The sequence below is a fragment of the Dendrobates tinctorius genome, unplaced genomic scaffold (genome assembly GCF_039654945.1).
Source record: "Dendrobates tinctorius isolate UK_male_01 unplaced genomic scaffold, ASM3965494v1 ptg000117l, whole genome shotgun sequence".
Classification (NCBI taxonomy): domain Eukaryota; kingdom Metazoa; phylum Chordata; class Amphibia; order Anura; family Dendrobatidae; genus Dendrobates; species Dendrobates tinctorius.
Window position 1 is genome coordinate 13303889 of NW_027361785.1, and position 27239 is coordinate 13331127.

The following is a 27239-nucleotide window of genomic DNA, read 5'->3' on the forward strand; positions in this document are numbered from 1 at the left end:
GACTCTGGGAGTGGTTGAGAGCCTGAAAGGGAAAGCAATAAAATGACAAGGAAAATAGAACAGTCCTTTGCAAAAACGCAGGAATCTCCGAAGCCCTGAAGAAATCAGGACCTGGATAAAGGCTTCATGGAACAAAAGAAAAATCCTGCGATTCCCAGAAAGCAAATACTGAACAAAGATTTCCTCCTGAAAGGACAAGGATGGACTCAATCTTAGATCCCCAAACCGATGGGAAACCTCAGAAAGGAAGGTTGGAGACGGACCTCTTTAGGGATATGTTCACTCGTCAAGTCGTAAGCCAAATGGTCCTTTGGATGGATCCGGGAAGTTGGAAAACAATGTACTTTCCTGCAAGAGAAAATTGGTCCGCGAGGGCGGCCAATTCCTCCGACCGGCCTCCAGAAAGAATGCCCTGATGAGCAACCTAGCCCATGCCTCTATAAATTTTACAACCCCGGGTGGAGGCAAGGGCAGGAAACAATGTAGCGGCATACGCTTCCAAGGTTGACCTTGCCAAGGACTCAACAAATCCGCCGTTGGTATCCCAGAGGGATGCACCTCTGGGAGAGGAAGGACCGTATTGGTGGAAAGTCTGGAAACCGGAGGGTTCGTAGTCGGAGAAGTAGTCCAATTTGAGGTGCGCTCAGGAGAGAAGAGATACAACGAGGTGCTCCCTTCTTTGGAAGCAGCTGAACTAAGGTCTCTGGGAAAATGACAAGGAAAGACTTGAGAGTAGGCCACTGTGAACCTGCTAGAGAGCCAAACGCTGAAGACGTACTGAAGGGGACCTAGGGATACCCTGGATCTCATCGCTGCAATGTAGGCTCAGTCTGATTAACAGAACGGCTCAGAAAGGGAGAACCATTGAAGAGACAACTGTTTGCCCGACTAAGCAGGTAGAAAGTAGACTACTGGACAACATCGCAGACTGAGATCAAAAGGAAGCTAAACTCAAGCATAAAGGGATGAGGAAGGGTAAGAAAAAAAATAGTTTAAATAGGCATTGAAAGTACAATTAAAAAAAAATAAAAAAAAATGAGCAGTCGAACGAGGAAAAAACCTGGAGTGTGTCAACTGCATGGAAAGTTGGCTCTAGGAATGAGCACATAGACTCCAGAAGACAACTAGGCTGACGAAAGGAAGATCATTCCCTATGAGGATCTGGGTGACCGTATCCATCCTGGACCCTACTGGAACGAGGAGAGGATTGTAGTGTGTAGACTTGCTTACCTAAGTACAAGACACCACACGCTCGAGGATAACAGTGAAAAGGATATGAATCTAGCTAAAGGAAGAAATGTGTTATCACCAAACTCCTCATTGGATCCAGGACTGGAGCAGCCTTCTACCCTGGCCGATGCTTGCGCAGAGTAAGATTCCATTCCTGTCCGAGGCGGGAGACTTGTTCCTGCCACGCTCAGAAATCACAACCCGGAGCTGCTGGAAACGTTATCCGGTGTCTGTAAGAAAGAATAGGTAAGTACTGGCAAATAGGAAGGGAGCTTCGGTATTGTGGTAGCTCAAAGTCCCTTAGGATAAAATAGTGAACAGATATTGAGAGCAGGCTAAACATATGGGCTCTAACTCAGTGAGAGACAGCCAGAACTTATAAACTATGATTGGCCAATCAATGATAGGCGTAACACACTGGGTAGTAAAGATAGCCTGAGGGTAGCACTGTAAACTGACCAACTGGGTAGTTGGAGGTAAGCACAAATAATCAGATGTGGAAAAGCCCCTGTGGAGCAACTCACACTCAGGGCCCAGAGCGTGGCAGAAGGAAAAACTGCTACCATCTGGTACCTGACACGAGCATCTGACCTACCTGAAAGTGGACTCTCCACTTATGCTGCTGCCGAGATCCACCCTGTGGTACATGGTAGATTTTCTGTTGTTAATAGACCACAGATGTTATTGACCATGAAACATGCAGCGGAAGGTGCCTCTGACTCACCTGAAAGCGGCCTGTAACCGCTGCTGAAGCCCACCAAAAGTGATGAATACCGGACACCTCTCACTGAGTGGTAAATAAACGGGAGCTTAGGCAGATGCTGTAAAAGACCCTGAGGAACGTGATAGAGGGCGCTTCTGACTCACCTGACAATGGAACAGAAGAGCCGGACCAATGCAGCAATCGACCTCAGGTACGTTTGAGCCACAGGAAAGACCGCATGTATCGACTAAATGTGTCTGGTAGAAGACACATCTAAGTCCTGTATAACAGATAGAGTACTGCTGCAATCGAACGCGACGAAAGATGGAGAGTGCGTCTGACTCACCTGAATACGGTACAGAGCACCAGTACCACTGCAGCAGTCAACCCAAGACACGACTAATCCACTGAAATACGACAGCTTCAAACTACCCTACTGCACCTGGTAGGTGGTGCGTCTGAAGCCTGGATAGCAGATAGAGCACAGCTGCAATCAACTCTCAGTATCCTGTAACTAAATCAGTGTGGAGGGAACCCGGAGAAGGGTATAGGAGAGAGCCAATTCTGTGTTGCGGTCTAATTCTGGATACCTGGCGGAATAACAGCTTCACATGTAGTACGCTGCACCACGAAGTCTGTCCTGACCTGTCATCTCTCCTGAAGGTAGAACCGTAGCCTTGGAATCAGAGGGAGACTAAACTCTACTCTCTGTTGTGTGCCTGGGTTCAAACCCTTGGGCCTGCTATTTGTGGTCAGCTTCTTTATCCACTGAGCCACAGCAGACATTGCTGGGTAACACGGACTTTTATCCAGATGGAGGTCAGGCCCAAACACTGCAGTCGTGAAGGGATAGGAGCAGCTCCCATCTATGCATAGATAAGTATAATGCCAGCATCCAGAGGGGGGCTGCAGGGAGCAAGAGAAATGGAAGCATTTGAGATGCCAGGGCTCTGGCATCGTTATGTGTAGAGTAATGGCCGAGCCTTGCTCTGCTGAAAATCAAGGCACAGATCTGCAATAGCAGAAATCACAACAGCAGTGTGACAAAACAGAAATCCCCGAGGGGAAATGTGCAAGTGAAACCCTCTGCAAGGCAAACGCCATACGGCAGGTTAAATAATGGCCCATCTCCTTGTGGAGGGCGTAGAGCTGGCAGTGGCACAGATGACGGCAGCATGGGGCGCACTGCAATACCCACAGCTGTTGACTGCATGGCTCTAGAGCATTTATTACACCAGTGACTGCCCGGCTTTAGATTACTATTACACCAGTGACTGCTGGGCACTAGAGTACTATCACACCAGTGACTGACGGCTCTAGAGAACTATTGCGCCAGTGATTGCACGGCTCTAGAGTACTATTACACCAGTGACTGCCCAGCTTTAGATTACTATACACCAGTGACAGCCCGGCTCTAGAGTACTATTACATCAGTGACTGCCCGGCTTTAGATTACTATTACACCAGTGACTGCTGGGCACTAGAGTACTATCACACCAGTGACTGCACAGCTCCAGAGTACTATACGAGTAGAGTGCCTTTTACATCAGCATCATTAGGAATGATGGATTCTCTCACCCATCACTGACCCTGCGGATAGTGTGGCCCCTCTAAGCTCTCTCTTGCTGTGCCTGGCTTATACTCCGCACCCTGCTTGCTACATGGAGCAAGCGCCACCTTCCAGGTACAGGAGCCCACAAATGGCGACCGCAGGGAGCATGCAGGGGACCCTCGGGTAAAAGCACGCACTGTAGAAAGGGTCTCACTCTTTGAGTTCGGCCGAAGGGCTAGGCTAACCGGGGAGTAAGATGGCGGTGAACGCATGCAGACTGGTGAGGCTAGGAGCAGTGGGCGGAGCTAACCTCCGAGCAGGAAATGGGAGGTAGGGAGTGAAGGGCGGGAGAAAAGCCCACCTGAACAGCTGAGAGGATGGGGGGGGGGGAGGAGCCAACCCTGCAACTAGGCCCGAGAGAAGCCGGGACCTAGATTACAACAAGTGACCGCCGGAGCATGGGGGAGCGGCGTGGAGGGCCCTAAAAACGCCGCAAAGGAATGTCTGGTGCCCCACTCCATCGGAATTAAGGTGAAAGACCTCTAATACCCTCTATCAAAATAAAGGAAAAATTTTTTTTTCCTTTCTCTTCTATCTTCTTTCCCGGTACTTGGGTGGGGGAGAACTGTACCTCATCCAGGAAAGATCGGACGTCCGAAATTCCCACGTTGTAGGACGTCTGCATCTCCTCAACCGAAAGGCTCTGGTGGGCGAGTGGGAGGGAGACTGAGGCAGGACGCTTCTGTGCGTTAGGTGTTGGGGTCCTGCCGGCCAGACTTATGAGGATACGGGGTGGCAGTACACGCCGTACTCATAGTCTTTGCGTGGCAGTACAGTAGTGACCGTTCACACTGTATCCCTCCGGGTACCTGAAAAGAAACGATGCACACAGATAGAAATGGGTCTAATGAAAGACCCATGTCCACCTCCTACTGACAATAAGCTAAACGGAATAGCCTAGGGCTGGTCGGTGGGGTGTACACTGTGGAGGAGGAGCCATCTTTTTTTCTGCATAGTGTCAGCCTCCTAGTGGCAGGATAGCATACACCCATGGTTTCCTGTGTCCCCCAATGAAGTGATAGAGAAAGCAGGTTTTGCTGCTGTTTTGCCGCACTTGTCAAGTACATTTGTCTCGTGTGCATGCTGATACAGTTTAGTTCCTGTTCCTGAGTTTTCGTAGCAAAACCTGATACCTGTGTTTTTGACAGCGATATGCTGCAGTTTTCAAAAATGCAACAGTTTTCCAATTCAGTTAGGGAAAATAAATCAGTGTGGCCACTTTGTAGTAAATTACCTCTGTGTAGCTTAATTGGGCACGAGAAGTCATTGTTGATTGATTCCTCCTCTTCCTCTGTTGTCAGTTTCAGTGCTAGCTCAAGCTCAACACACTCAAAGACATAGAGGGACGGGATCAGGTCAGAGCTGTAGTTCCAAGACTTGCCAGACTAGATAAATGAAATGTAAGCCAGTGACGCCACAGGAAAGCGATACCGCAAAGCGATACAGATAACACAGGACCATTTGCACCATTCCAGACCAGGCACATTTCGTTTTTTTTCATACGTGGGGATTAAAGAACATTTTTTTATAGTTTGGATATTCAAGTTACTTTGCATTTTCTTTAAGATAGGGGGAAGGAGGGGTTTAGCGATACATGAGGTTTCCTTTTTAAGTCGCTCTTTTTTGCCAACAGCGGGCAATATTGGTGAAAAAAATATGTGTCCAATTTTCCCATTTTTAAGGCCAAAAAAAAATTGCTAAAATTACATTAAAAATTTGTTCCCCATTCTGTAAAAAATAAAAAAAAAAATATATATATATACACACACTTATTTATCAGACACTTTTTTTTAAGGGGTGGAGATATGAATAGCAATTTTGATCGGCAGGGGCACTTAAATTTAATTTACAGTTTGTTTTTTTTTTACCTTCATATATTTTACACATTGTGCCAGCATGAGGTCATAAAAAGTCTTTTGGGGCATTTAAATACTGAAATACTTGATCTTGATGAAGACTGCTAAGTCAAAACACGTCATCTGTTTTTGAAGTGTTTTTTCATATGCCCGACTATCCTGTGCCATTCATGTTTTAACCTAATGGATTAAAGGTTGTCTTTTAGACTGCGACTTTTTCACTGTTAAATGCGCGTTTATTGCGTTTTTTTTCCCCGCACGTTTTCAAGATGCATAGAAATAGCCAGAAACGCGGAAAAATCCGCGAAATTAATGAGTATGCTGCGTTCTTTTTTACCGCAAAGCGTTTTTTTCACGGTAAAAACCGCATCAGTATGCACAAAAAGTGCAAAATGCATAGAAATGAATGGGAACCTTATTTTTAGCGGTTTTATTGGCAAATCCGCTAAAAATACCACTAAAAAAACGCTGTGTGCACACAGCCTAACTGTGGCAGCTACCTCATGGCTGTATAGGTCTCCTAGATATACAAAGTGGTCATATGATAAGGAGGAAGGGCTGTCAGCGTTTTCTATTACTGTGCACACAGCACTTTTTTTGCACTGTGTAGACAGTGATTGAGAAGGCAGAGACAGTAATAAAACGACACTGCCTTCACAATGGGAGCTCTCCGGTCCTACAGTCATACTATCGCATGTTGCTCCGCTACTATGCAGTGACGTTTTAGAACGGACGTTTAAGGGTATGTGCACACGCTGCGGATTGGTCTGCGGATTTTTCCGCGCGGATTTTGCAAAATCTGCAGGTCTGCGGATTAGCCTGCGGTTTTGCACTGCGGTTTATCATCTCTACAATGGAGGAGATGGCAAACCGCTGCGGAATCCGCAGAAAAGAATTCCGCACCGTCTGCACTGCGGTTTCCATAGGATATAATGGTACTGTACAACGCAGCTAATTCTGCTGCGGATCCGCAGCGGCCAAAACCGCTGCCGATTTGCAGCAGAATCCGCAGCGTGTGCACATACCCTAAACCGTTCACACACTGCAATGGCACGGGATGCGCCTGCATTACCCTCTATTCTCCAGATGGATGGACTCTAAGTTATCCCTATATAAAAAAGCTCATGCCTTCATATGCTGTATTTTAGTAATTCAGATATACTGCGACCTTGTGATAAAGGCACGGGACAGGTCAAAACGTCTTATTTTGTCCCTAATCTGCCTTCAACTGGTTCATGCTTCTTTGAAGTGTACCAATCAACATAAGTATCTTGAATACATCGACTGTGATGAGAGAACAGTGTTGTAGCCCTTTCTATAAACTATTCACGACATATTAAGTACTTATATAAGTCACTGAAGGGAAGGACTTCCCGATCAATGAAGTTTACATACATATGGCCATTGCATGCACAAGATCGCAACCCGGGCGTTCAGCGAACATAACAGCTGACACCCGGCTCCCACTGCTAGGAGCGGTGCCCCCGCAACGTCATTGCCTGATCATTTCCATGGTAACCTAACCAGGCCTTGGCAAGCCACTTAGACCAAGCCAGAGCATGGTCTAAGGGGCTTGCAAGTTTTATCAGTGATCAGACTGCTGAAACTCCCACAGAGGGTCCACGTAAAAATGTATTATTTCCCCCCCTTCATAAAAAAAGACATCAAACAGACATACCGTACATAGAATTTTCTTAACTACACAAAACAACTAAAAAAGTACACCTTCGGAACAACCTGACCTATGAAACGGTCACACTAGCTAGGCTCTCCCAATGTGACATGGCACCCTCAAACCATTCTATCAAAATCTGAACTCCAATAAGGCATTTCTTCTCTTCTAAGCTTTGCACTGTGCCACAAAAGTAGTTTTTGATGACATATGGGTTTATCTGTGGGGTCAATTTTCTCCTGCTATCCTTGTGAAATCGAAAAAACTTAGGGCTAAAACATTTTTGTTGGAAAAATACCCACTCCAAAGGGCTGTAGAGTCAGTAAGCCAAACCACCGACTCCTCAATTTCCCTGACTTCCAACGACTGACCCGCCCTGCCTCACTACTGAGCATGTACATAGAGTTCAGCAAAGATTCATCTCAACTAAAAGTCAAGATCAGGAACAGAACAAACATCTATAGGACATTTCATAACGTTCCCAAATTCTTATGATAACAGTTACAGCACATTGTACTGTAAACACAATGAAATACTGTACCCAATTTATTATACATTTTAGGAGTCAGAGTCGGTCCATTTTATACCGACTCCACAGCCCTGCTCACCACACATCTAGATACATTTCTCGAGGGGTCTAGCTTCCAAAATGGGGTCACTTGTGGGGCGGATGCCACCATTTGGGCACATCAGGGGCTCTCCAAACTCGACATGACACCCGCACACCATCTAACTAAAGTACGAAGAAGAGAAAAAATGCACCAACTTTTTGATCTGCAAATATTTGTGTGGATGGCCGTCCACATACATCTTCTTATAGAAAAAAAATATATATGACACAGCACAGCTCAAAGTATAGCATGAATTCAAAAAGAATAGAAATGCAGCACTCCCCCATATCCTTTGAATTAAAAGCAATTTATTCCAAACACATGGACATCATTGTTCGCGGTGAACAGGTAAAAAACTGATTGTTCCACGGGTGCACTCTTCCTCCTTTCTATGGGCTCTGCAGGGAAGAAGTGAGGACAGGATCTTATTGGTGTGCACTCCAAAGGTCACAGTGACTTGCGGGAGCCTGCGCATAAGATCCGTGAATGCAGTGCTCATAGAAGAGAGGGAGAGGTATGGATTTTTGAGGGGGAGCAGGTGCAAGATTTCAGGGCCATAAGTGACGTGCATGGGAGGAGAGTAGTATTTTAATGAAGACAGGAGGCAGGAATTTCTTCCAGGCACCACACTCCCCGGAGCCTGGGAGAAATCATTAGCATACAGAAAGAATATAACATTTCTCAACAAGGCCCTTAATATAAGGCATACGGGTAGGACTTGTGCAACATTTCTATTACCTGTATGCCCATATAAAATAGGTCATATAGGTCCCAGAGATGACAGATTCCCTTTAAAACTACAGTACCACAACAGACCACTGTTACTTACAAAAAAGTTCCAGCAACAAACATCCAAATCAGATGATTGAAAAGACATTAAAAATTCATCTTTATTGCAATATCTTTAAAACCATGCTGTTAAAATTGCAGATCCTGGATCTACAATTTTAACAGCATGGTTTTAAAGATATTGCAATAAAGATGAAGATTTAACGTCTATTCAACCATCTGATTTGGATATTTGTTGCTGGAACTTTTTGGTTTGATTACCACAGCCGCTTTTTCCGAGCACCATCCTGGAGTTCACACCCAAAGCCACAGGAATTCATCTAATGGTGAGCTGAACATCCCTTTTTTTTTCCCCCATCTCCTACACGGTTACTTACAGTCTGCTCATCATCCTCTTCACCTTCCAACACCACACAGTGATATAAGAGTCCAGATTCAGTCGCAATCACAAGGATGTTTGGGACACAGGACAAGCAAAGCACTGAACAAGCATCAAATCCGTAGTTATCCTCTGCAGCAGGGTGCATAGGCAGAGGGCCAAGCAGCCTGCCAACATTGCCGTTACTGCAAGAACAAAAACAGGCTGTAAGAATCAGCAAGCTGACCACTCTTCAGATATAAAAATTTCCATGCCCCCGAAAATGCATTTCAAATCTGTTATAGTCTTGCAGGGGACTTAGCTATTGTAACAATCATACTAACACTGTACCTGTTAATGGTACATTACCTGAGAAATTAGCACTTCATAGCAAATGAAGAGGTGTTGGTGCAACTTTGGAGTGGCCAAGAGTTTGGTGCCAAGTTACGCCTCCTCAATAGCAGACTGCCTTAATTCCCGGAGCTTTTTTCAGTTTTGCGTTTTCATTTTTTGCTCCCCTCCTTCCCAGAGCCATCACTTTTTTTAATTTTCTGTCAATATGGCCATGTGAGGGCTTATTTTTTGTGGGACGAGTTGTACTTTTGAATGACACCATTGGTTTTTCTATGTCGTGCACTAGAAAAGGGGAAAAAAAAAATTCCAAGAGCGGTGAAAATCGCAAAAAAAGTGTAATCTCACACTTGTTTTTTGTTTGGCTTTTTTTTTTACTAGTTTCACTAAATGCTAAAACTGACCTGCCATTTTGATTCTCTAGGTCATTACGAGCTCATAGACACCAAACTAGGTTTTTTTTTTTATCTTAGTGGTGAAAAAAAAAATTCTAAACTTTGCTTAAAAACAAATGCGCCACTTTCCAATACGCGTAGCGTCTCCATTTCTTGTGATCTCAGATTGGGTGAGGACTTATTTCTTTGCGTGCCAGGCTGAAGTTTTTAATTATACCATTTTGGTGTAGATACGATCTTTTGATCGCCTGTTAATGCATTTTAATGCAATGTCGCGGCGACCAAAAAAACATAATTCTGGCATTTTGATTTTTCTTGCTACGCCGTTCAGCAATCAGGTTAATTCTTTTTTTTTAACTGATAAAGCGGGCGATTCTGAAGGCGGCGATACCAAATATGTGTACGATTAATTTTATTTTTATTGTTTTATTTTGAATGGGGCGAAAGGGGGGGGGTGTTTTGAACTTTTATATTTTTAAATATTTTTTTTATTTTTACTTTTGGCATGCTTCAAAAGTCTCCATGGGAGAATAGAAGCTGCCACAACTCAATCGGCTCTGCTACACAGAGGCGATGATCAGATTGCCTCTATATAGCAGATTTACTCACTTGTTATGAGTGCTAACCACTGGGTGGCGCTCACAGCAAGCCGGCACTGACAACCATAGAGGTCTCCAGGAGATCTCTGGTTGTCATGTCAACACACCAGTGACCCCGATGATGTGACGCGGGTCACCGGTGTGCGTATTTCCGACACGATTTCCGTAAGCACTTGTTAAATGCTGCAGTCAAGTTTCACAGCGGCATTTAACTGGTTAATAGTTGTGTATGGATAGCAATTCCACTCGTGGCTATTGCGGGCACGTCAGCTGTTTTGAACAGCCGACATGTCACAAGAAAGATGTGGGCTCAGCGCCGGAGCCCACATCAAAGGGAGGGAGGCCGACATCGGCGTAAATGTACGCCCGATGTCAGAAAGTGGTTCATGCTGCCAGCGTATGTGCAGCCGCACGTGTTCTCCTCCACGTCTCCTTTTTATGCACCGTTTCACCGCTCACTACACTTGTGGGTTTATAGTGCACCAAAGCCTCCTCATTTGCATATGAATTAAAAGACCTTCCCTCAGGCACTGGATCAATATGGTTGTTATAGGGGCCAGCACTGTACAGCCCATTTAAAATGCATTTTTGGAGTGACGGACTCCCTTTAAAGGGGTTGTCCCTCGAACAAAGTACAATTTTATTAAATAGCTCTTATTTTTCTACCAAGTTTCATAATTGGATGAATAAAAAAAAAAAAAAAAAAAAGTGTTCTTGTCCCAAGATAATCTTGTAGATCTGCCCCTGTGTAATGGATGTGTCCGGCCATGATCCTGCATATACCCAAGCTCCTGGCCAGGGGGGCAGGAAGAAGGGAAGGGGGCGTGTGAAGCAAAAGAGTACTAAGACCGGACAGGATAGAATCACAGCTGACTCGCTCTAGGAGATAAAACAAGAGTTTGAACAAGCAGGGAAAAAAAATTTTCTTACAGAAACTAGCAGCTGCAATCTCATGCTGTGCTACCCGTATCCTCTCATTTGCGCCCACAAGCTGTGGTATATCCGAGCATGCTCCTGCGCTGTCAGACACGGCCATTACACAGTACAGGAACATTTTTTCTTAACACATCTAATTGTGAAACTTATTTTTATTCCAAGCTCTATTGACTAAAGTGCATTTTGTTTGTGGGAAAACCTTTTTAAGTGCTGTAATTATAGCTAATGACTGGAATACTGGTCTAGTATAGCGTGGATAGAAACGGAGCAATGCATCTCACCTGCCCTGTAACTGAATGTACATGAGGAACGTCTCTCCATTCTCATAAAGTATGTAGAGGGGATATGCAGTGTTTTCCTTACTGAGCAGACCAACACCCCGTGACACGGTAGCCAACGGGCCAAAATCAAATGCAACAGCGATCTCACCAAGTGATGCCCTGTATGAGCGCCTATAACCAATCAGTAAAACAGCCAGGTTAACCAGATATCACTATATACTGATAATGATAAAAGGTGACAATGGTACATGTATACCCATTCTGAGGGACTGCCGTATCCTCATCTGTATTGGAAAGTGTGATCACTTTTACCGGAGTTAAATGATCATGAAGTTTGTATATCCTGGAAAAAAAAAGCAGTATTAAATATTCCAACGTTAATTTCATTTTGGCCTTATTTACACACATGCCTTTGATTAATGTCTGCAAAAAAGAAAAAGTCCAATGTCCAGCTGGGAAGATTGTAGAATAAAAAAAATGCCACTATCGGATTAAAATTTTATCATACATTGTCTTCACATGTGCAAAAATCAAAGCGTTTCCGCATTAATGTTTACTCACGGTTTGCTACAACGGTTACTGTCTCTTACTTAGGAAGGGATCAATCACCACATATACCAGCAGCTGGGACGACAATCACAGCAGTATAAAAAAAAACTACTGAAAGTAGTTTTATTTTTTTATTACGCTCAAAACTTTATATTTTCTAGTAGTGTAATCAGATTGGCCATGTAAGAACATGCGATACAGGATTTAACCATAAATCAGGGACATTGTACTTTTTATATCATACCATTACTAAAGTATGATACACAAAAAAAACATAGGTTTGCTAATATATTCCTTGCGTCTCTGATCAGAGCTGGACATTGAGATTCATCCCCAACCCCCAAGATTGGTTCCAAATGAGGAAACACTTAGCTAACCTAAATGAATTCAAGTCTCCAGGTCCAGATGAATTACACCCCAGAGTACTGAAGGAGATGGTAGAAGAAATTTTTGAGCCCCTCTCCATAATCTTTGAAAATTCTTGGAGAACACAAGTCCCAGAAGACTGGAGAAGAGCAAATTTTGTTCCTATCTTCAAAAAAGGGGAAGAAGGTGGACCCAGGCAACTATAGGCCGGTGAGCCTGACTTCTATACCAGGAAAGATCTTTGAACAAATTATTAAACAACATGTATGCAAGTACCTGGATAAGAATGAAGTGATTAACCAGAGTCAGCATGGGTTTGTAACTAATAAGTCATGTCAGACTAACTTAATTTCCTTCTATGACAGAATCACTGATTGGGTGGATCAGGGAAATGCTGTAGATATAGTATATCTTGACTTCAGCAATGCATTTGACAAAGCATCTCATACAATCCTTATTGAAAAAATGACTAAGTATGGAATGGACAAGGCAACTGTTAGGTGGATTCATAACTGGCTCAGTGATCGGACCCAAAGAGTGGTCGTAAATGGCTGCACATCCAGTTGGAAGAATGTCTCAAGTGTGGTACCACAGGGCTCTGTCCTGGGCCCTGTATTGTTCAACATCTTTATCAACGATTTAGATGAAGGAATTGAGGGTAAACTGATTAAATTTGCTGATGACACAATGCTAGGAGGGATAGCTAATACTAGAGAAGAGAGAGAGAGGATTCAAAAAGATAGAAATAAACTGGAGAAGTGGGCAGCAACTAACAGAATGGTTTTTAACAGGGAAAAATGCAAAGTACTACATCTGGGCAATAAAAATGAAAAAAAGCATATACAGAATGGGAGGAATAGGGCTAAGCAACAGCACATGTGAAAAAGACTTGGGTATACAAACAGATCACATACTGAATATGAGTCAACAGTGTGATGCAGCAGCAAAAAAGGCAAATGCAATTCTAAGATGTATTAACAGAAGCACACAGTCTAGATCACGTGAAGTCATTATTGCCCTCTACTCCTCTTTGGTCAGACCTCATCAGGAATACTGCGTCCACTTTTGGGTGCCACATTTTAAAAAAGACATCAACAAACTGGAGCAAGTTCAGAAAAGAGCGACCAGAATATGGTGACCGGTCTGCAAACCCTGTCTTATGAGGAAAGGTTGCAGGATTTGGGAATGTTTAGCTTACAGAAGAGAAGACTGAGAGGAGACTTCATAGCTGTCTACAAATATCTCAAGGGCTGTCACATTGTAGAAGGATCATCTTTATTCTCATTTGCACAAGGAAAGACTAGAAGCAATGGGATGAAACTGAATGGGAAGGGACACAGATTAGATATTAGAAAAAACTTTTTGACAGTTAGAGTGATCAATGAGTGGAATAGGCTGCCACGAGAGGCGGCGAGTTCTCCTTCAATAGAAGTCTTCAAACAGAGGCTGGACAGACATCTGTCTGGGATGATTTAGCGAATCCTGCTTTGAGCAGGGGGTTGGACCAGATGGCCCAGGAGGTCCCTTCCAACTCTATGATTCTAAGTGCCATTATAACAAGTCCACGCATGGGAATTATCTAAGTCAGCGGACACCATTTATTAGTAAGCTGGCTCTCCCATTCCTTTCCTGCTCTTCCTCCAATTAAAGGGAATCTGCCACCCCATTTTTGGACTATAAGCTGCGGCCACCGCCATCAGGGGCTTATCTACAGCATTCTTGTAATGCTGTAGATAAGTCCCCGATGTAACCTGAAAAGATAAGAAAAACGAGTTAGATTATACCTACCCGGGGATCCGGTCCGGTCCGATGGGTGTCACGGTCCGGCGCCTCCCATCTTCTAGAGATGACGTCCTCCTTTCTTCTGCTGCGGCTCCTGGACAGGTGTACTTTCTCAGCCCTGTTGAGGGCACAGTAAAGTACTGCAGTGCGCAGGCCCCGGACCGCTCTGACCTTTCCCGGCGCCTGCGCAGTGCAGTACTTTACTCTGCCCTCAACAGGGCAGAAAGTACGCCTGCACAGGAGCCGCTGCAGAAGAAGCAGGACGTCATCGCATGAAGATGGGAGGACCCAGACCGCGACACCCACCGCACCCGACCACCGGTGAGTATAATCTAACTTGTTTTTCAGGTTACATCGAGGGCTTATCTACAGCATTACAGAATGCTGTAGATAAGCCCCTGATGGCAGTGGCCGCATCTTATAGGCCCAAAATGGTGTGACAGATTCCCTTTAAGGTTTCTTTTTGGTTAACTGTTAATTTAATTTTTTGGCGTGCAAAACAAAACCGTATCTTTTATTCCAAAACAGTAGATCATAAGTGAAAAAGGGATCTGATGTAATACTTTACCTTATTGTATTATCAGATGTTAGCAGAATCAGATGTGGTTCTTGCTTCTCACTAGGGTACCATGCTGCCCGCTTCAGGACCAAGGAGGTGGAACTAGTAAATATTCTCTCCGCAATAGGGATCGTTCTAAATAGGAAAGAGAACAACACTTAAAGAGGTGGTCCACTACAATATATAATGCTCCCATCAACTTAAACCTTGTAAAGAAGTATCTTCGTAAATACCTCGTTGACATGTGTGTCTGTGAGTGGTGCTATCGCTGACCGATCAGTCAGCATACGTGACGCCGTTTGGCATTCGCCGCTGATGTCAAATCAACTTCCGCATTTCCTTGATTTACCCAGGTGTGACCCAGTTGCATGCACCACCCCGATTAACTGGGCTGTGGGCGATCGGGGTTTTGCATGCAACTGGGTCACGATGGGGGAAATCAAGGAAATGTGGAAGTTGACGTGACACCAACGGAGGTCAGCAGCGGATGCCGACGGGATCACGCGATACGGACTGAGTGGTCAGTGACAGCCCCACTCACAGACACACATGGCAACAAGAGGTATTTACAAAAGATATTTCTTTAGGCTGTGTGCACACGCTGCGGATTAGGGGCGGATTCATCTGCGCGGATTTTGTAAAATCCGCAGGTGAAACCGCAGGTCAAAAGACCTGCGGTTTTACCTGCGGATTGCTCTGCGGTTTTGCCCTGCGGTTTTTCATCTCCTCAATGGAGATGGCAAACCGCAGCGGAATCCGCAGAAAGAATTGACATGTCAATTCTTTCTGCGGATTGAAAACCGCAGATAATCCGCGCGGAAAATTCCGCACCGTCTGCACTGCGGTTTTTGATTCCTATAGGGAATCATGGTACTGTACACCGCAGCAGAAACTGCTGCGGGTTCAAAGCGGCCAAAACCGCTGTGGAACCGCAGCAAAATCCGCAGTGTGTGCACACAGCCTTAGAAAGTTTAAATTAATGGGGGCATTATATATTGTAGTGGACCACATCTTAACAGGATATGCATGCCCAGTAATAAAAATGTGGCACACTTCATTGATAACATATCATATACAATGTATATTATATATTACATTACTTTTATTAGAAAGAAGCTTTAACCCCTTAATGACCCAGCCAGTTTTCACCTTCATGACGAGGCCAATTTTTACAATTCTGACCACTATCACTTTATTTGGTAATAACTCTGGAACTCTTCAACTGAAGCCACTGATTCTGAGAATGTTTTTTAGTGACATATTGTACTTCATGAAAGTGGTAGCAATTCTTTGATATGACTTTGGATTATTTATTTATTTTTTTTAAATGGAAATTTGGCAAAAATTTTGAAAATTTACCAGTTTTCAAACTTTTAATTTTTGTGCCCTTAAATCAAAGTTATGTCACGTAAAATAGTTCATAAATAACATTTCCCACAGGGCTACTTTTTTTTTGCTCAAAACCACATTCAAGAAGTTGCTTTGAGAACTGAAGCAATGTGGGAGGAAAAAAAATTAACATTTAACTTTTTTCACAAAAATATACTTTAGACCCAAACTTTTTTTATTTTCACAAGGGTAACAAGAGAAAATGGACCACAAAATTTGTTGTGCAATTTCTTCTAAGTATACAGATAACCCATATGTGGGATAAATCTACTGTTTGGGCGCATGGCAGGATTCAGAAGGGAAGGATCACTGACTTTTTGAAGGCAAAAATCGGCTGGAACGAGAGCGGACGCCACGTTTGGAGAGCCCCTGATGTGCCTAAACAGCGAAAACCCCCCCCCCCCCCAAAAAAAAAAAAGTGACCACATTTTGGAAACCACACCACTCAAGGATTTTATCCAGGGGTACAGTGAGCACTTTGAACCCACAGGTACTACAGAGAATCTGATAACATTAGGTTGTCATATTGGATATGTTGTCATTAGTGCTCGCTGTTCCAGCCCCCGCCCCACGTTTTGTGGCTGTTAAAGGCCCCCCCCCAAAAAAAAAAACACCATGCAGTGGGGGGGAATCAGCGATGCTCCATGCATACCCGAGCACCTGATGCGAACAGCGAGCACTTGCACTCAACACTAGCCTTTATAGTGGCATAATCTTTTAACAGTTTTGAAACACAAAAAACAACTCTGACTCCAACCCTAACCCCAAAGAGAAAAAAAAAAATTAACTTTTTTTCTAACTAAGGGGGTGACAAAGGGGGGGTTTGATCTATTTTTTTATTTTCATCACTGTCATAGATCCTATCACAGTGATCAAAATAACCAATAGGAAAAATTCCCTATTGTAGATCTCAGCGGACGCTCTGCGCATGCGCCCGCCATTTTTTTAAAGGAAGATGACACGCAAGGCCGGGGGATGGAGCAGGAGGGTTCAGGAATGGTGTAGGTAAAGGGGGGGGGCCCCCTCGGTGGACCCCATATCTCTCTTCTCTGATATGCTAGATTAGAGGAGAGAGAAATGAATTCTAAAGTAGGAATTAGTCCTACCAGTAATGGTATTTCCAGGAGTCTATCATGACAGCACCACCAGGAGGTTGTCCTTCTTATCCTTGATAGGGACAGGAACACAGAAGAGGTTAAATAGCCCCTCCCCACTACCACCCTTCAGTGATTTTCTAAGTACCACACCAGGATGGATGCAACGCAATTTTATTGAACTTCTTACCACACATGTTATATCACATATCAGACAGGAAATTCAAGGGAGGGTATATAAGGGGTGCTGTCATGATGGACTCCTGGAAATACCATTACCGGTAGGACTAATTCCTACTTTCCAGGACATCCCTCCTGACAGCACCACCAGGAGAATTACCAAATTACTCCAACTAGGGCGGGATTACAGCCTGGAGGACTTTCCTCCAAAAGGCCGTCTGATGATCTGCCATAACATTTAATTTATAATGTTTACAGAAGGTATTAAATTTTGACCAGGTTGCGGCCCTGCATATCTGGTCCATGGATGCTCCCGCGCTCTCTGCCCATGAGGCAGAAACGGCTCTTAGAGAATGGGCCCTAAGGTTTTCTGGCGAAGTCCTCCCCGCCGACACATATGCTGCACTGATAGTTGACCTTAACCATCTGGCCAGAGTAGCTTTCGATGCCTTCTTCCCTCTGTTCATTCCTGCCATCTGGATAAAGAGATTAGAGTCTACTCTCCAGTCCTTTTTGAGTTCTAAGTATTGAAGAACAGCTGTTTTAACGTCCAAGAGGTGGAGAGAGCGTTCTTTCTTGTTGCTGTAATTCTGGCAGAAAGCAGGTAGTACTATTTCTCTACTCTGGTGGAAATCTGTAATCACTTTGGGAAGAAAGGCCGGATTTAATTTTAAGACGATGCAGTCTTCCTGGATCTTCAAATATGGATGCTCTATAGACAGGGCCTGAATCTCCCCTATGCGTCTAGCTGTAGTTATTGCTACTAGGAAGAGGGTTTTGAATGTCACTGATTTTGAGAGGGCCTGCTCTAGTGGTTCATATGGATCCTTGCTTAGCTAGTTTAGGACCAAGCTGAGGTCCCATGGTGGTATCAAGCTGTGGATTGTGGGTCTCATTCGCTGTGTGGCTTTTATGAACCTCACTACCCAGGGATGATTGGCTAGGGGAATGTCAAAGTATGCACCTAAGGCTGACATTTGTACTTTCAGCGTACTAGGCCTTAGTCCTCTGTTAAAGCCCGCCTGGAGGAAGAAGTCGAGAATATGAGGAATATTTGGACCCTGGGTGGCTGATACTGGCACTTTACATTGAGAACAGAATGTTTTCCAGATTTTCCGGTATATGGATGAGGTTACCGGCTTCCTACTATTCTGCATAGTAGATATTACTGGGTCAGAAAGTCCCTTTGATTTTACGATCTCCGCCTCAGGATCCAGGCCGATAGCTGTAGCATTTCTGGTCTCTGATTTACTAGGGGTCCTTGAGTTAAAAGGTCCTGTCTCGCTGGTAGTAGTATTGGATCTTCCCGTGCCATCCATTTTAGAAGGAGAACCAGCTTCTTTTGGGCAAGTAAGGATCAATCAATATTATTGATGCTCTGCTTTCCTGGATCTTTCTTAAGACCCTTGGTATAAGAGGGAGTGTCGGGAAGGCGTAAGCGAGCTCCATGTTCCATTCCTGAGCCAAAGCGTCTACTCCTGTTGGGTTGCCTGCCGGGTTGAGAGAAAAGAATTTCTTTGTGGCGAATAAGTCGATTTCTGGTGTCCCCCCAGTGTTGGAATAGCTGTCTGAAGACTTCCTTGCTTAGTGACTATTCTGAAGGTTGGACCTTTTCTCTGCTCAGAAAGTCCGCTACCTGATTTCTGGATCCTTTCAGGTGGACTGCCGTAATTGAGGTTATCGTCTGTTCTGCCCAGCGAAAGATTTTGTGTGCTAGGTCCTGTAGGTGACGGTGTCTGGGGCCTCCTTGATGTTGAAGGAAGGCATCTGTAGTTGAGTTGTCCGAGAAGATCTTGACATTCTGACCCCTCAGTTCTTCTTAGCATGTCTTTAGTGTCGCCCAGACCGCTCTGTAATTCGAGGACCGGTTGCGTATTAATGGGCCCCATGTCCCTTGGAGGTATCGACCTTCCATGTGAGCCCCCCAACCTCTGAGACTGGCGTCGGTAGTGATGTTTGTACATGGTAACAGTCTGCAGGGTCTTCCTTTTCTGAGGTTTTGTGTGTTCGTCCACCAGGATAGGGACTGCTTTCTTTCCTCGGAGAGTCTCATGTTTTTGTCCAGCGATGCTTCTCTGTCATCCCAGGTCGCCAAGACTTCTTTTTGCAAGATTCTTGAGTGAAATTGGCTCCACTGAACACTGGATATGCATGAAGTCATGAGACCCAGGACTCTCATGGTCTTCCTTATCGAGACGTACTTGCATCTCTGAACCATCTGGACCTCTTGTTTGATTGCCTGCCGTTTGTGCAGGGGAAGGAAGGAACATTTTCCCTAGTTTAGTATGACTCCGAGAAACACTTTCTCTCTTTCTGGTTTTAGACTTGACTTCTTCCAGTTTATTACCCATCCTAGGTTCTGTAGGACTGATACGGTGGATGCAAGGTCCTGCTCCATCTGTTGTGGAGTCTGCCACTAGCAGCAGGTCATCCAAGTACGGTATGATGAGGGTATTTCTTTCCCTTAGATAGGCCAAGATCTCTGCTATAAGCTTTGTAAAGATCCGGGGCGCCGAGGCGAGTCCAAATGGTAAGCAATGGAACTGGTAGTGTTGTATCCTCCCGTGATATTTTATCGCAAACCTGAGGAATTTCTGGTGAGATAAGTGGATGGGCATATGATAATAGGCACTTTTTAAAATCTAGGGTGCTCATGACCGAGTCCTACTTTATTAATGGTATGACTGCTTTCAGAGATTCCGTCTTGAATCCCTTGTAGGTCACCCACCGATTTAGTGGTTTTAGATTTATTATGGTTCGGTATTCTCCTAGTTTTTTTTACGGAAAATAATGTTGAGTAGTGACCCTGAAATCTCTGAACATGGGGAACCCGAGTTATGGCCCCTATCACTATTAGGTCTCGTACATCCTTTAACAGTCTTTGGTGGGTCACCTGAGACTGGGTTACACAGTATCTCCTGGGCGGTCGCTCGGTGAACTCGATTTTGTGACCTTTTGCGACCGTATTCCGAATCCACAGGCTTTGGGTGATATCCTGCCAGTTGTTTTGGAAGAAACGGAGTCTCCCTCCTATCTTCCTGGCGTCATTCTCTGTTAGGTCTTGTCTTCTGCTCTTGAGAACTTCTCCCTCTTCCTCCTTTTGGGTAGCTCCACCTACTGGACTTTCCCTTAGGCCGGGGTCACACTGGCGATTAAAACGGACGAATGCAATGCGAGGAGAAAAAAAAAAAAAAAAAAAAAAAAGAAAAATCGCATTGCATTCGTCCCAATGTTATTCTATGGGGCAGCTCACATCATGCGATTTTTGATCGGATCCGATCTGCGATTGTCACCGATTTTCGGATCGGATTTGACAATGCAAGTCTATGGGGGCGTGAAAAAATGGGATTGCAAACGGACCCGATGTGTGAGTTGCGGTAAAATCGCACCAAAAGCAGTCATTTTTTTTCCAAAATACAGTAACATCACAGTGTCCGGTTAAATAAAGAAACTAATTAATAGATCTAGACACATTAAATATTATATATATATATATTTCTAATTCATACAGTTCTTAATTGCAGAATAGCCGCTGAAACATTAGCCGACTTTTGTATAACATTCTCCTGCCCGACATGAAATGACACATGGTTTACATATAGTTAACCATTTCATGTTTTGTTTTTTTTTATGTCTATCACTACTAATTATATGAGGGCTTGTGGGTAAAATTTTGGAGTTGTAGAGGTTTAAGGGGTTAATTTGTTGTATTAAATTGCGGGGACTCCCGCTGACGTCACTGAGGCTGCAGGGAGTCCAGGAAATTTAATAAAAGGAATTAACCCCTTAAATTAACCCCTACAACTCCAAAATTTTACCCACAAGCCCTCATATAATTAGTAGTGATAGACAAAAAAAAAAAACATGAAATGAAATGGTTAACTATATGTAAACCATGTGTCATTTCATGTCGGGCAGGAGAATGTTATACAAAAGCCGGCTAATGTTTCAGCGGCTATTCTGCAATTAAGAACTGTATGAATTAGAAATATACATATAAATGTGTCTCTATGACATGTATGTATATATATTTATTTATTTATTTAATGTGTCTAGATCTATTAATTCGTTTGTGTGCGGAAACCTGTCATTGGGCTCCATTATATGTCCATTTAGCTATCCTGCGAGAAAATCTCGCAAGACGGATGTCAAAAGGATCCTTACATGCGATTAAAATCGCATCGATGAAGAAAAATTGCATCAAAAACGGATCAATGGTTAAGATACCTTTGTGCGATTTCGGACCGTTAAAATTGGACCTTTTTTTAATCGTTGTGTGCGACTCCAGCCTTATAGTCCTGTCTGGGATGGGAGGGGGTCCTCCAAATAAAAAAAACAAAAAAAAAAAAAAAAAAAAAAAGGCATTCTTTCAGGCTTTTCCTCCGGAAAGCCCTTCTTTTTGTCGGACGCTTTCTCGAGCAGCTCGTCTAATACGGGCCCAAAAACGTGGAGTCCTGAGAACGGTATAGAGCACAGTTTGTTTTTCGACTGAGTGTCTCCTGTCCAACATCTCAGCCACAGCGCTCGTCTTGCTGCATTAGACAGGGCATTATTTCTTGCGGCAAAACGGACTTTTTGCTGCCTCAGCGGAATAAGACAGCCGACAGCACAGCAAGGACCAAAAGGATGCAAGCTCAAAGTTCATGAACCCGGATGAACAAAAATATCCACAAAGAAAAAAAAAAAAAAAAAAAGGAGCAGCATCCAATCCAAGTGAAAAATCGTAGCAAAGATTTATACTGCCATTGTATAATACAACGTTTCGGCTACAATTTTTCACCTGGATTGGATGTTGCTCTCTTTTTTCTTTGTGATTCCGCTGAGGCATCCGCCATGAAGTCTGTAGCCATTCTTAGGAGGCAGTGATTTTAGGATCTCCTCTCTGGGGGTTTTGTCCCTAATTTGATCTTCTAACTCGCTCACCCATAAGCTCATTGATCTGGTTACCGAGGTGGCTGCTATGTTAGCCTTCATAACGGCTGCTGATGCTTCCCAGGCTTTCTTGAGGAGGTCCTCTGATCTCTTATCCATCGGATCTTTCAGGCCAGACGAATCCTCGAAGGGGATAGCCGTTTTCTTTGACACTCTGGCTCTGCGACTGTGGACTGCACCTCTTCTCGGATCATAGATTTTATATTGCCAAGGAGAGAGAACTGCTCCTGTTTGAGGAGTCCTGATATGAAGTCCTCACAATTTTTTTGTATGTCCCGACGGGAACCTGGCAGAGCATAGGGGGCATTTATTAGGTTTCTTCCTGGTGGCCGAGGTGGATTGCTTAGTGCTTCCTTGGCCTGCAAAACAGACAGGAAAGAGAGTCCTGTCTGTCTGTCTGTCTATGGAGACCTGTAAGCTGGGTCTAGGGACTAGACGTCTGGATGGCTACCACCTTCCATCTTTACTGAGTCAGTGTGCTGTCCGCTAGAGTGTCTTAAGTAGTCGCCTTACCCGGCTTCAAGACATCTGATTCGTCCTCCTTCCGAGCTCAGCTGCTACTAATGATGTCGCTGCCCTGCCGCGCACGCTCCCGGTGCGTCTATTTGCGCGGGTCTGAATCCCCGCCTTTACCGACGCCCCGCCATGCACGGGCACCGGGATCCATGCGATGCTGGCCTCGGTGGGATCCGTTTTGCGCGGGACCACGTCGCGCTGGGCGCCGCCATGTTTTTCTGGCCCCTCCCCTGGAAGTCATCATCGGAGCGCCCCCTCGAAGAGGTGCACCGCATCCTGCAGCCGGAACAGCAGCAGCCGCGCAGAGCCCTCTGAGGGGATGCGGGCAGACAGGGAGCAACCAGCTCGACCCCGCACTGAGGGACCTCCAGCGGTATTAGCGCTGCTGCGGAGAGGATCCATTCCTGCCACCTCCGCAGAGAAAACTCTGGAGAGGGCACCGCTTGTCCCGGGAGCTCCTGTTCCACCGGGTCCTGACGCTTCCACGCCGGTTTGACAGGTACCTAATGCATCTCTGTGCTCCTCTGCGTCTGTCCGTGATAGGGACAGGAAAAACACTAAAGGGTGGTAGTGGGGAGGGGCTATTTAAACTCTTCTGTGTACCTGTCCCTATCAAGGATAAGAAGGACAACCTCCTGGTGGTGCTGTCAGGAGGGACGTCCTGGAAATTGGACTTTTTTTGTGATCGCTGTTATTTGGTGAATAACATCGATCACATGACAGAGGACCATAAAAGTCTGCCCTGATCATGTTCTCCAGGATCTCAGCTACCCACCAGTAGGCGAGACCCTGGAGATTTACAACGCTGGGGGAGCTATACCCTTATTTCATAATATTTTCACATACCTGCAATTCACAGTCTTTTGGCCTCCTTCAAACTCAGAGTTTTTACCCCAACGTTTAGGGACATCCAGTACCATCAAGCCATTGCTTCCAATCAAAGCAATATGTTGTTGAGTAGGGTTCAGCAGAACTTCAGTGACATTGAACAGTGGAGCATTGATACACAACAGTTGCTGAAAAAAAATTAAGAAATCACAAATGACTGATGCTTTACTACCTCTAAACTGCAGAAAAGTACATAAATATTTGCACTCACAAAATCTTATTGTAACAAGCAGAAAGATCCATGTCCAAAACACTGTTCCCCAACATCTGACACTGACAGGACCCGCAGCTGCTGATACCTCCAACTAGTATTGTGTCCATGGGACACAAGGGTTGCCATAATAGTTTTGACTTGCAGCAATTAATGCTAACCTGACAGATTCCTGCTGCCTGCACCCCGCTAAATCTAGACAGGGTCACTCCTTACAAATAAACCAGGCATAGAGAGAAGTGTCCAAGGGGCTCCCGGACAGATTTTCCCTCCCCTTCTCAGCTTTATTGGTCTCTTTAATTGCATATAAGGAGAAACCTGTTATTCTAGCTAAGACAGGTGAGAAGACAAGAGACACTGGGTGTAGTTATCTCTCTGCCTAGCTTTTTTTTTTTTTTTTTTAAACAAACAACTTTACAAATTTAGCCGTTATAAAAAAAAAAAAAAAAAAAAAAATACTCTCCATTCTCAAGAACGGATGGATTTATAACTGGATAGCGTACAGCTCATAGTGTTGGTAACCGGCCATCCTGCAGTCCCAGTGTGGTCAGTGACCTTAGATAAGGAGAATGTGTCACTCTTAACTTGGATGGATCACTGGATACAACCAGTCTCAGTCACTGTGCACTCGTCGCTATGAGTGTGTTCAGTTCAGACCAGCAGCAAGGTCACCCCACTAATCTGAAGTGTAAGGCCAGGTGCCCACGATCCGGAATTAGCAGCGCTTTGAACGCAGCATATGTTCACTGAGTCAAAAGCGCTGCCTTCTATTGACCGCAGGAAAATCCGCAGAGGCTAGCGTCTCCGCAAGAGAAATTGACATGCTGCGGTCCTGATAGACGCGCCGCATGTTAGTGTCTGTAAGTGATTTGGAGGCATCTGTGGACTCATAGTGGAAAAGGGATTTCTAGAAATCCTATCCACTATGCTGTCACAGCTGGCCACTGCCTAGTTATTCAGTTCCTGATCATGTGCATGCACATACCCTTAATCTTCGGGAGCACCCCACCCCCTGCAAAAAGCCTGGCAGTGCTCTGCTGAAGCTTCGCCTTGAGACTGGCACAAAGGCGAGCATCACAGTGGGCACTGAATAGTATTAGAAGGGTTAAATGATTTTGGGCCACTGATCTCACACGCAGATACATAGATCAGGATGCCCAACATCAAATTCACGTCATTCCAGCCTGGACCAAAAGGGCATCAGAACTAGCATCAAAGTGGGCAAAAAGAAACATTTTCACAGATTTGAATACAGGTCTGGTGTGTTATAGGGGTTAGATGACTTTCAGCCACTGATCTTTCATCAGCATTCCATACATAGTGAAGGCCCACAATAAATTCCACTCATTTAACCCCTGAAAAACACCAGTTACTTAGCCACTTTTCACAGATTTCAGGAATTGCCCACTTTGCTAATGCACAGAACCTATTTGGTCCAGACTCGAACTACCTGAATTTGATGCGGGTCCTCACTATCTGTGTATTGGTGGTATAAGATCAGTGGCCTAAAGTCATTTAACCCCTGAGAAACACCAGTTACTTATTAAAATCTGTGAAAATTGTTTTTTGCTTGCATTGATGACCAGAACCCATTCGGGCCAGGCTGAAGTGACCCGAGTTTGATGTTGGGGCACCATGATGTATTGTATCTGCAGTGTGAGATCAGTGGCCCAAAGTCATTCAACCCTTTCAATAACACTCTTCAGTGCCTATTTGATGCCCATTTTTGTGCCAGTTCTATAACTTTTGTAGCTGCTGTTAAGCTTATTCACATCAGGGTATCTCGCTGCATTGTATTCATTTGTAGTTAACCCCTTCATGACTGACCTTAATGACCAGGCCATTTTTTGCAATTCTGACCAGTGTCCCTTTATGAGGTAATAACTCAGAAACGCTTCAACGGATCCTAGCGATTCTGAGACTGTTTTTTCGTGACATATTGGGCTTCATGTTAGTGGTAAATTTAGGATGATAATTTTTGCGTTAATTTGTGAAAAAAAAAAAAATCAGAAATTTGGAGAAAATTTATAAAATTTCGCAATTTTCAAATTTTGATTGTGTTAAACCAGAGAGATATGTGACACAAAATAGTTACTAAATAACATTTCCCACCTGTCTACTTTACATCAGCACAATTTTGGAAACAAAATATTTTTTTGTTAGGAAGTTAAGGGTAAAAAGTTGACCTGCGATTTCTCATTTTTACAATAAAATTTACAAAACCATTTTTTTTTTTTTTTAGGGACCACCTCACATTTGAAGTCACTTTGAGGGGTCTATATGGCAGAAAATACCCAAAAGTGACCCCATTCTAAAAACTGCACCCCTCAAGCTCCTCAAAACTACATTCAAGAAGATTATTAACCCTTCAGGTGTTTCACAGGAACTAAAACAACGTGGAAAGACAAAATGGACATTTAAATTTTTCCAACAAATATTTTCTTTTAGCATCAATTTTTTCATTTTCCCATGGGCAACAGGATAAAATGGATCCTAAACTTTGTTGGGCAATTTCTCCTGAGTACAACGATACCTCATATGTGGTCATAAACCACTGTTTGGGCGCACGGCAGGGCTCAGAAGGGAAGGAGCGCCATTTGACTTTTTGAATGGAAAATATGCTGGAATATTTAGCGGTTGCCATGTCACGTTTTGGAGAGCCCCTGTGTGCCTAAACATTGGAGCTCCTTCACAAGTGACCCCATTTTGGAAACTAGACCCCCCAAGGAACTTATCTAGATGCATAGTGATCACTTTGAACCCCCAGGTACTTCACAAATTGATGTGTAAAAAGAACAGAAAAAAAAAAATTTAACAAAAATGTTCTTTTAGCCTCATTTTTTTCATTTTCACATGGGCAACAGGATAAAATGGGTCCTAAAATGTGTTGAGCAATTTCTCCTGAGTACACCGATACCTCATAAGTGGTCATAAACCACTGTTTGAGCGCACGGCAGGGTCCAGAAGGGAAGGAGCACCATTTGACTTTTTGAATGGAAAATTAGCTCCAATCATTATCGGACACCATGTCGCGTTTGGAGAGCCCCTGTGCACCTAAACATTGGAGCTCCCCTACAAGTGACCCCATTTTGGAAACTAAACCCCCTAAGGAACTTATCTAGATGTGTAGTGAGCACTTTGAACCCCCAAGTGCTTCACAAAAGTTTATAACACAGAGCAGTGAAAATAAAAAATAATTTTTTTCCTCAAAAATGATTTTTAGCACACTATTTTTAATTTTCACAAGGCTAACAGGAGAAATTGGACCACAAATCTTGTTGTCCAGTTTGTCCTGAGTACGCTGGTACCCCATATGTGGGGGGGAACCACTGTTTGGCACACGGCAGGGCTCAGAAGGGAAGGAGCGCCATTTGACTTTT

General features: G+C 44.2%; 1 protein-coding gene across 1 annotated transcript in view; it reads right to left on the minus strand.

Annotated features, from left to right (window-relative positions):
* Positions 1 to 27239, minus strand: part of NUP88 (nucleoporin 88) — a 79373-nt gene that overhangs the window by 39562 nt on the left and 12572 nt on the right. Inside the window, exons 2-7 of the mRNA XM_073590567.1 lie at positions 23607 to 23776; positions 14659 to 14784; positions 11650 to 11736; positions 11394 to 11564; positions 8851 to 9037; positions 4780 to 4930 (exon numbers count right to left, since the gene is read on the minus strand). Of these exons, the coding sequence (XP_073446668.1) occupies positions 4780 to 4930; positions 8851 to 9037; positions 11394 to 11564; positions 11650 to 11736; positions 14659 to 14784; positions 23607 to 23776 (892 nt within the window). The remainder of the gene's footprint in view (positions 1 to 4779; positions 4931 to 8850; positions 9038 to 11393; positions 11565 to 11649; positions 11737 to 14658; positions 14785 to 23606; positions 23777 to 27239) is intronic.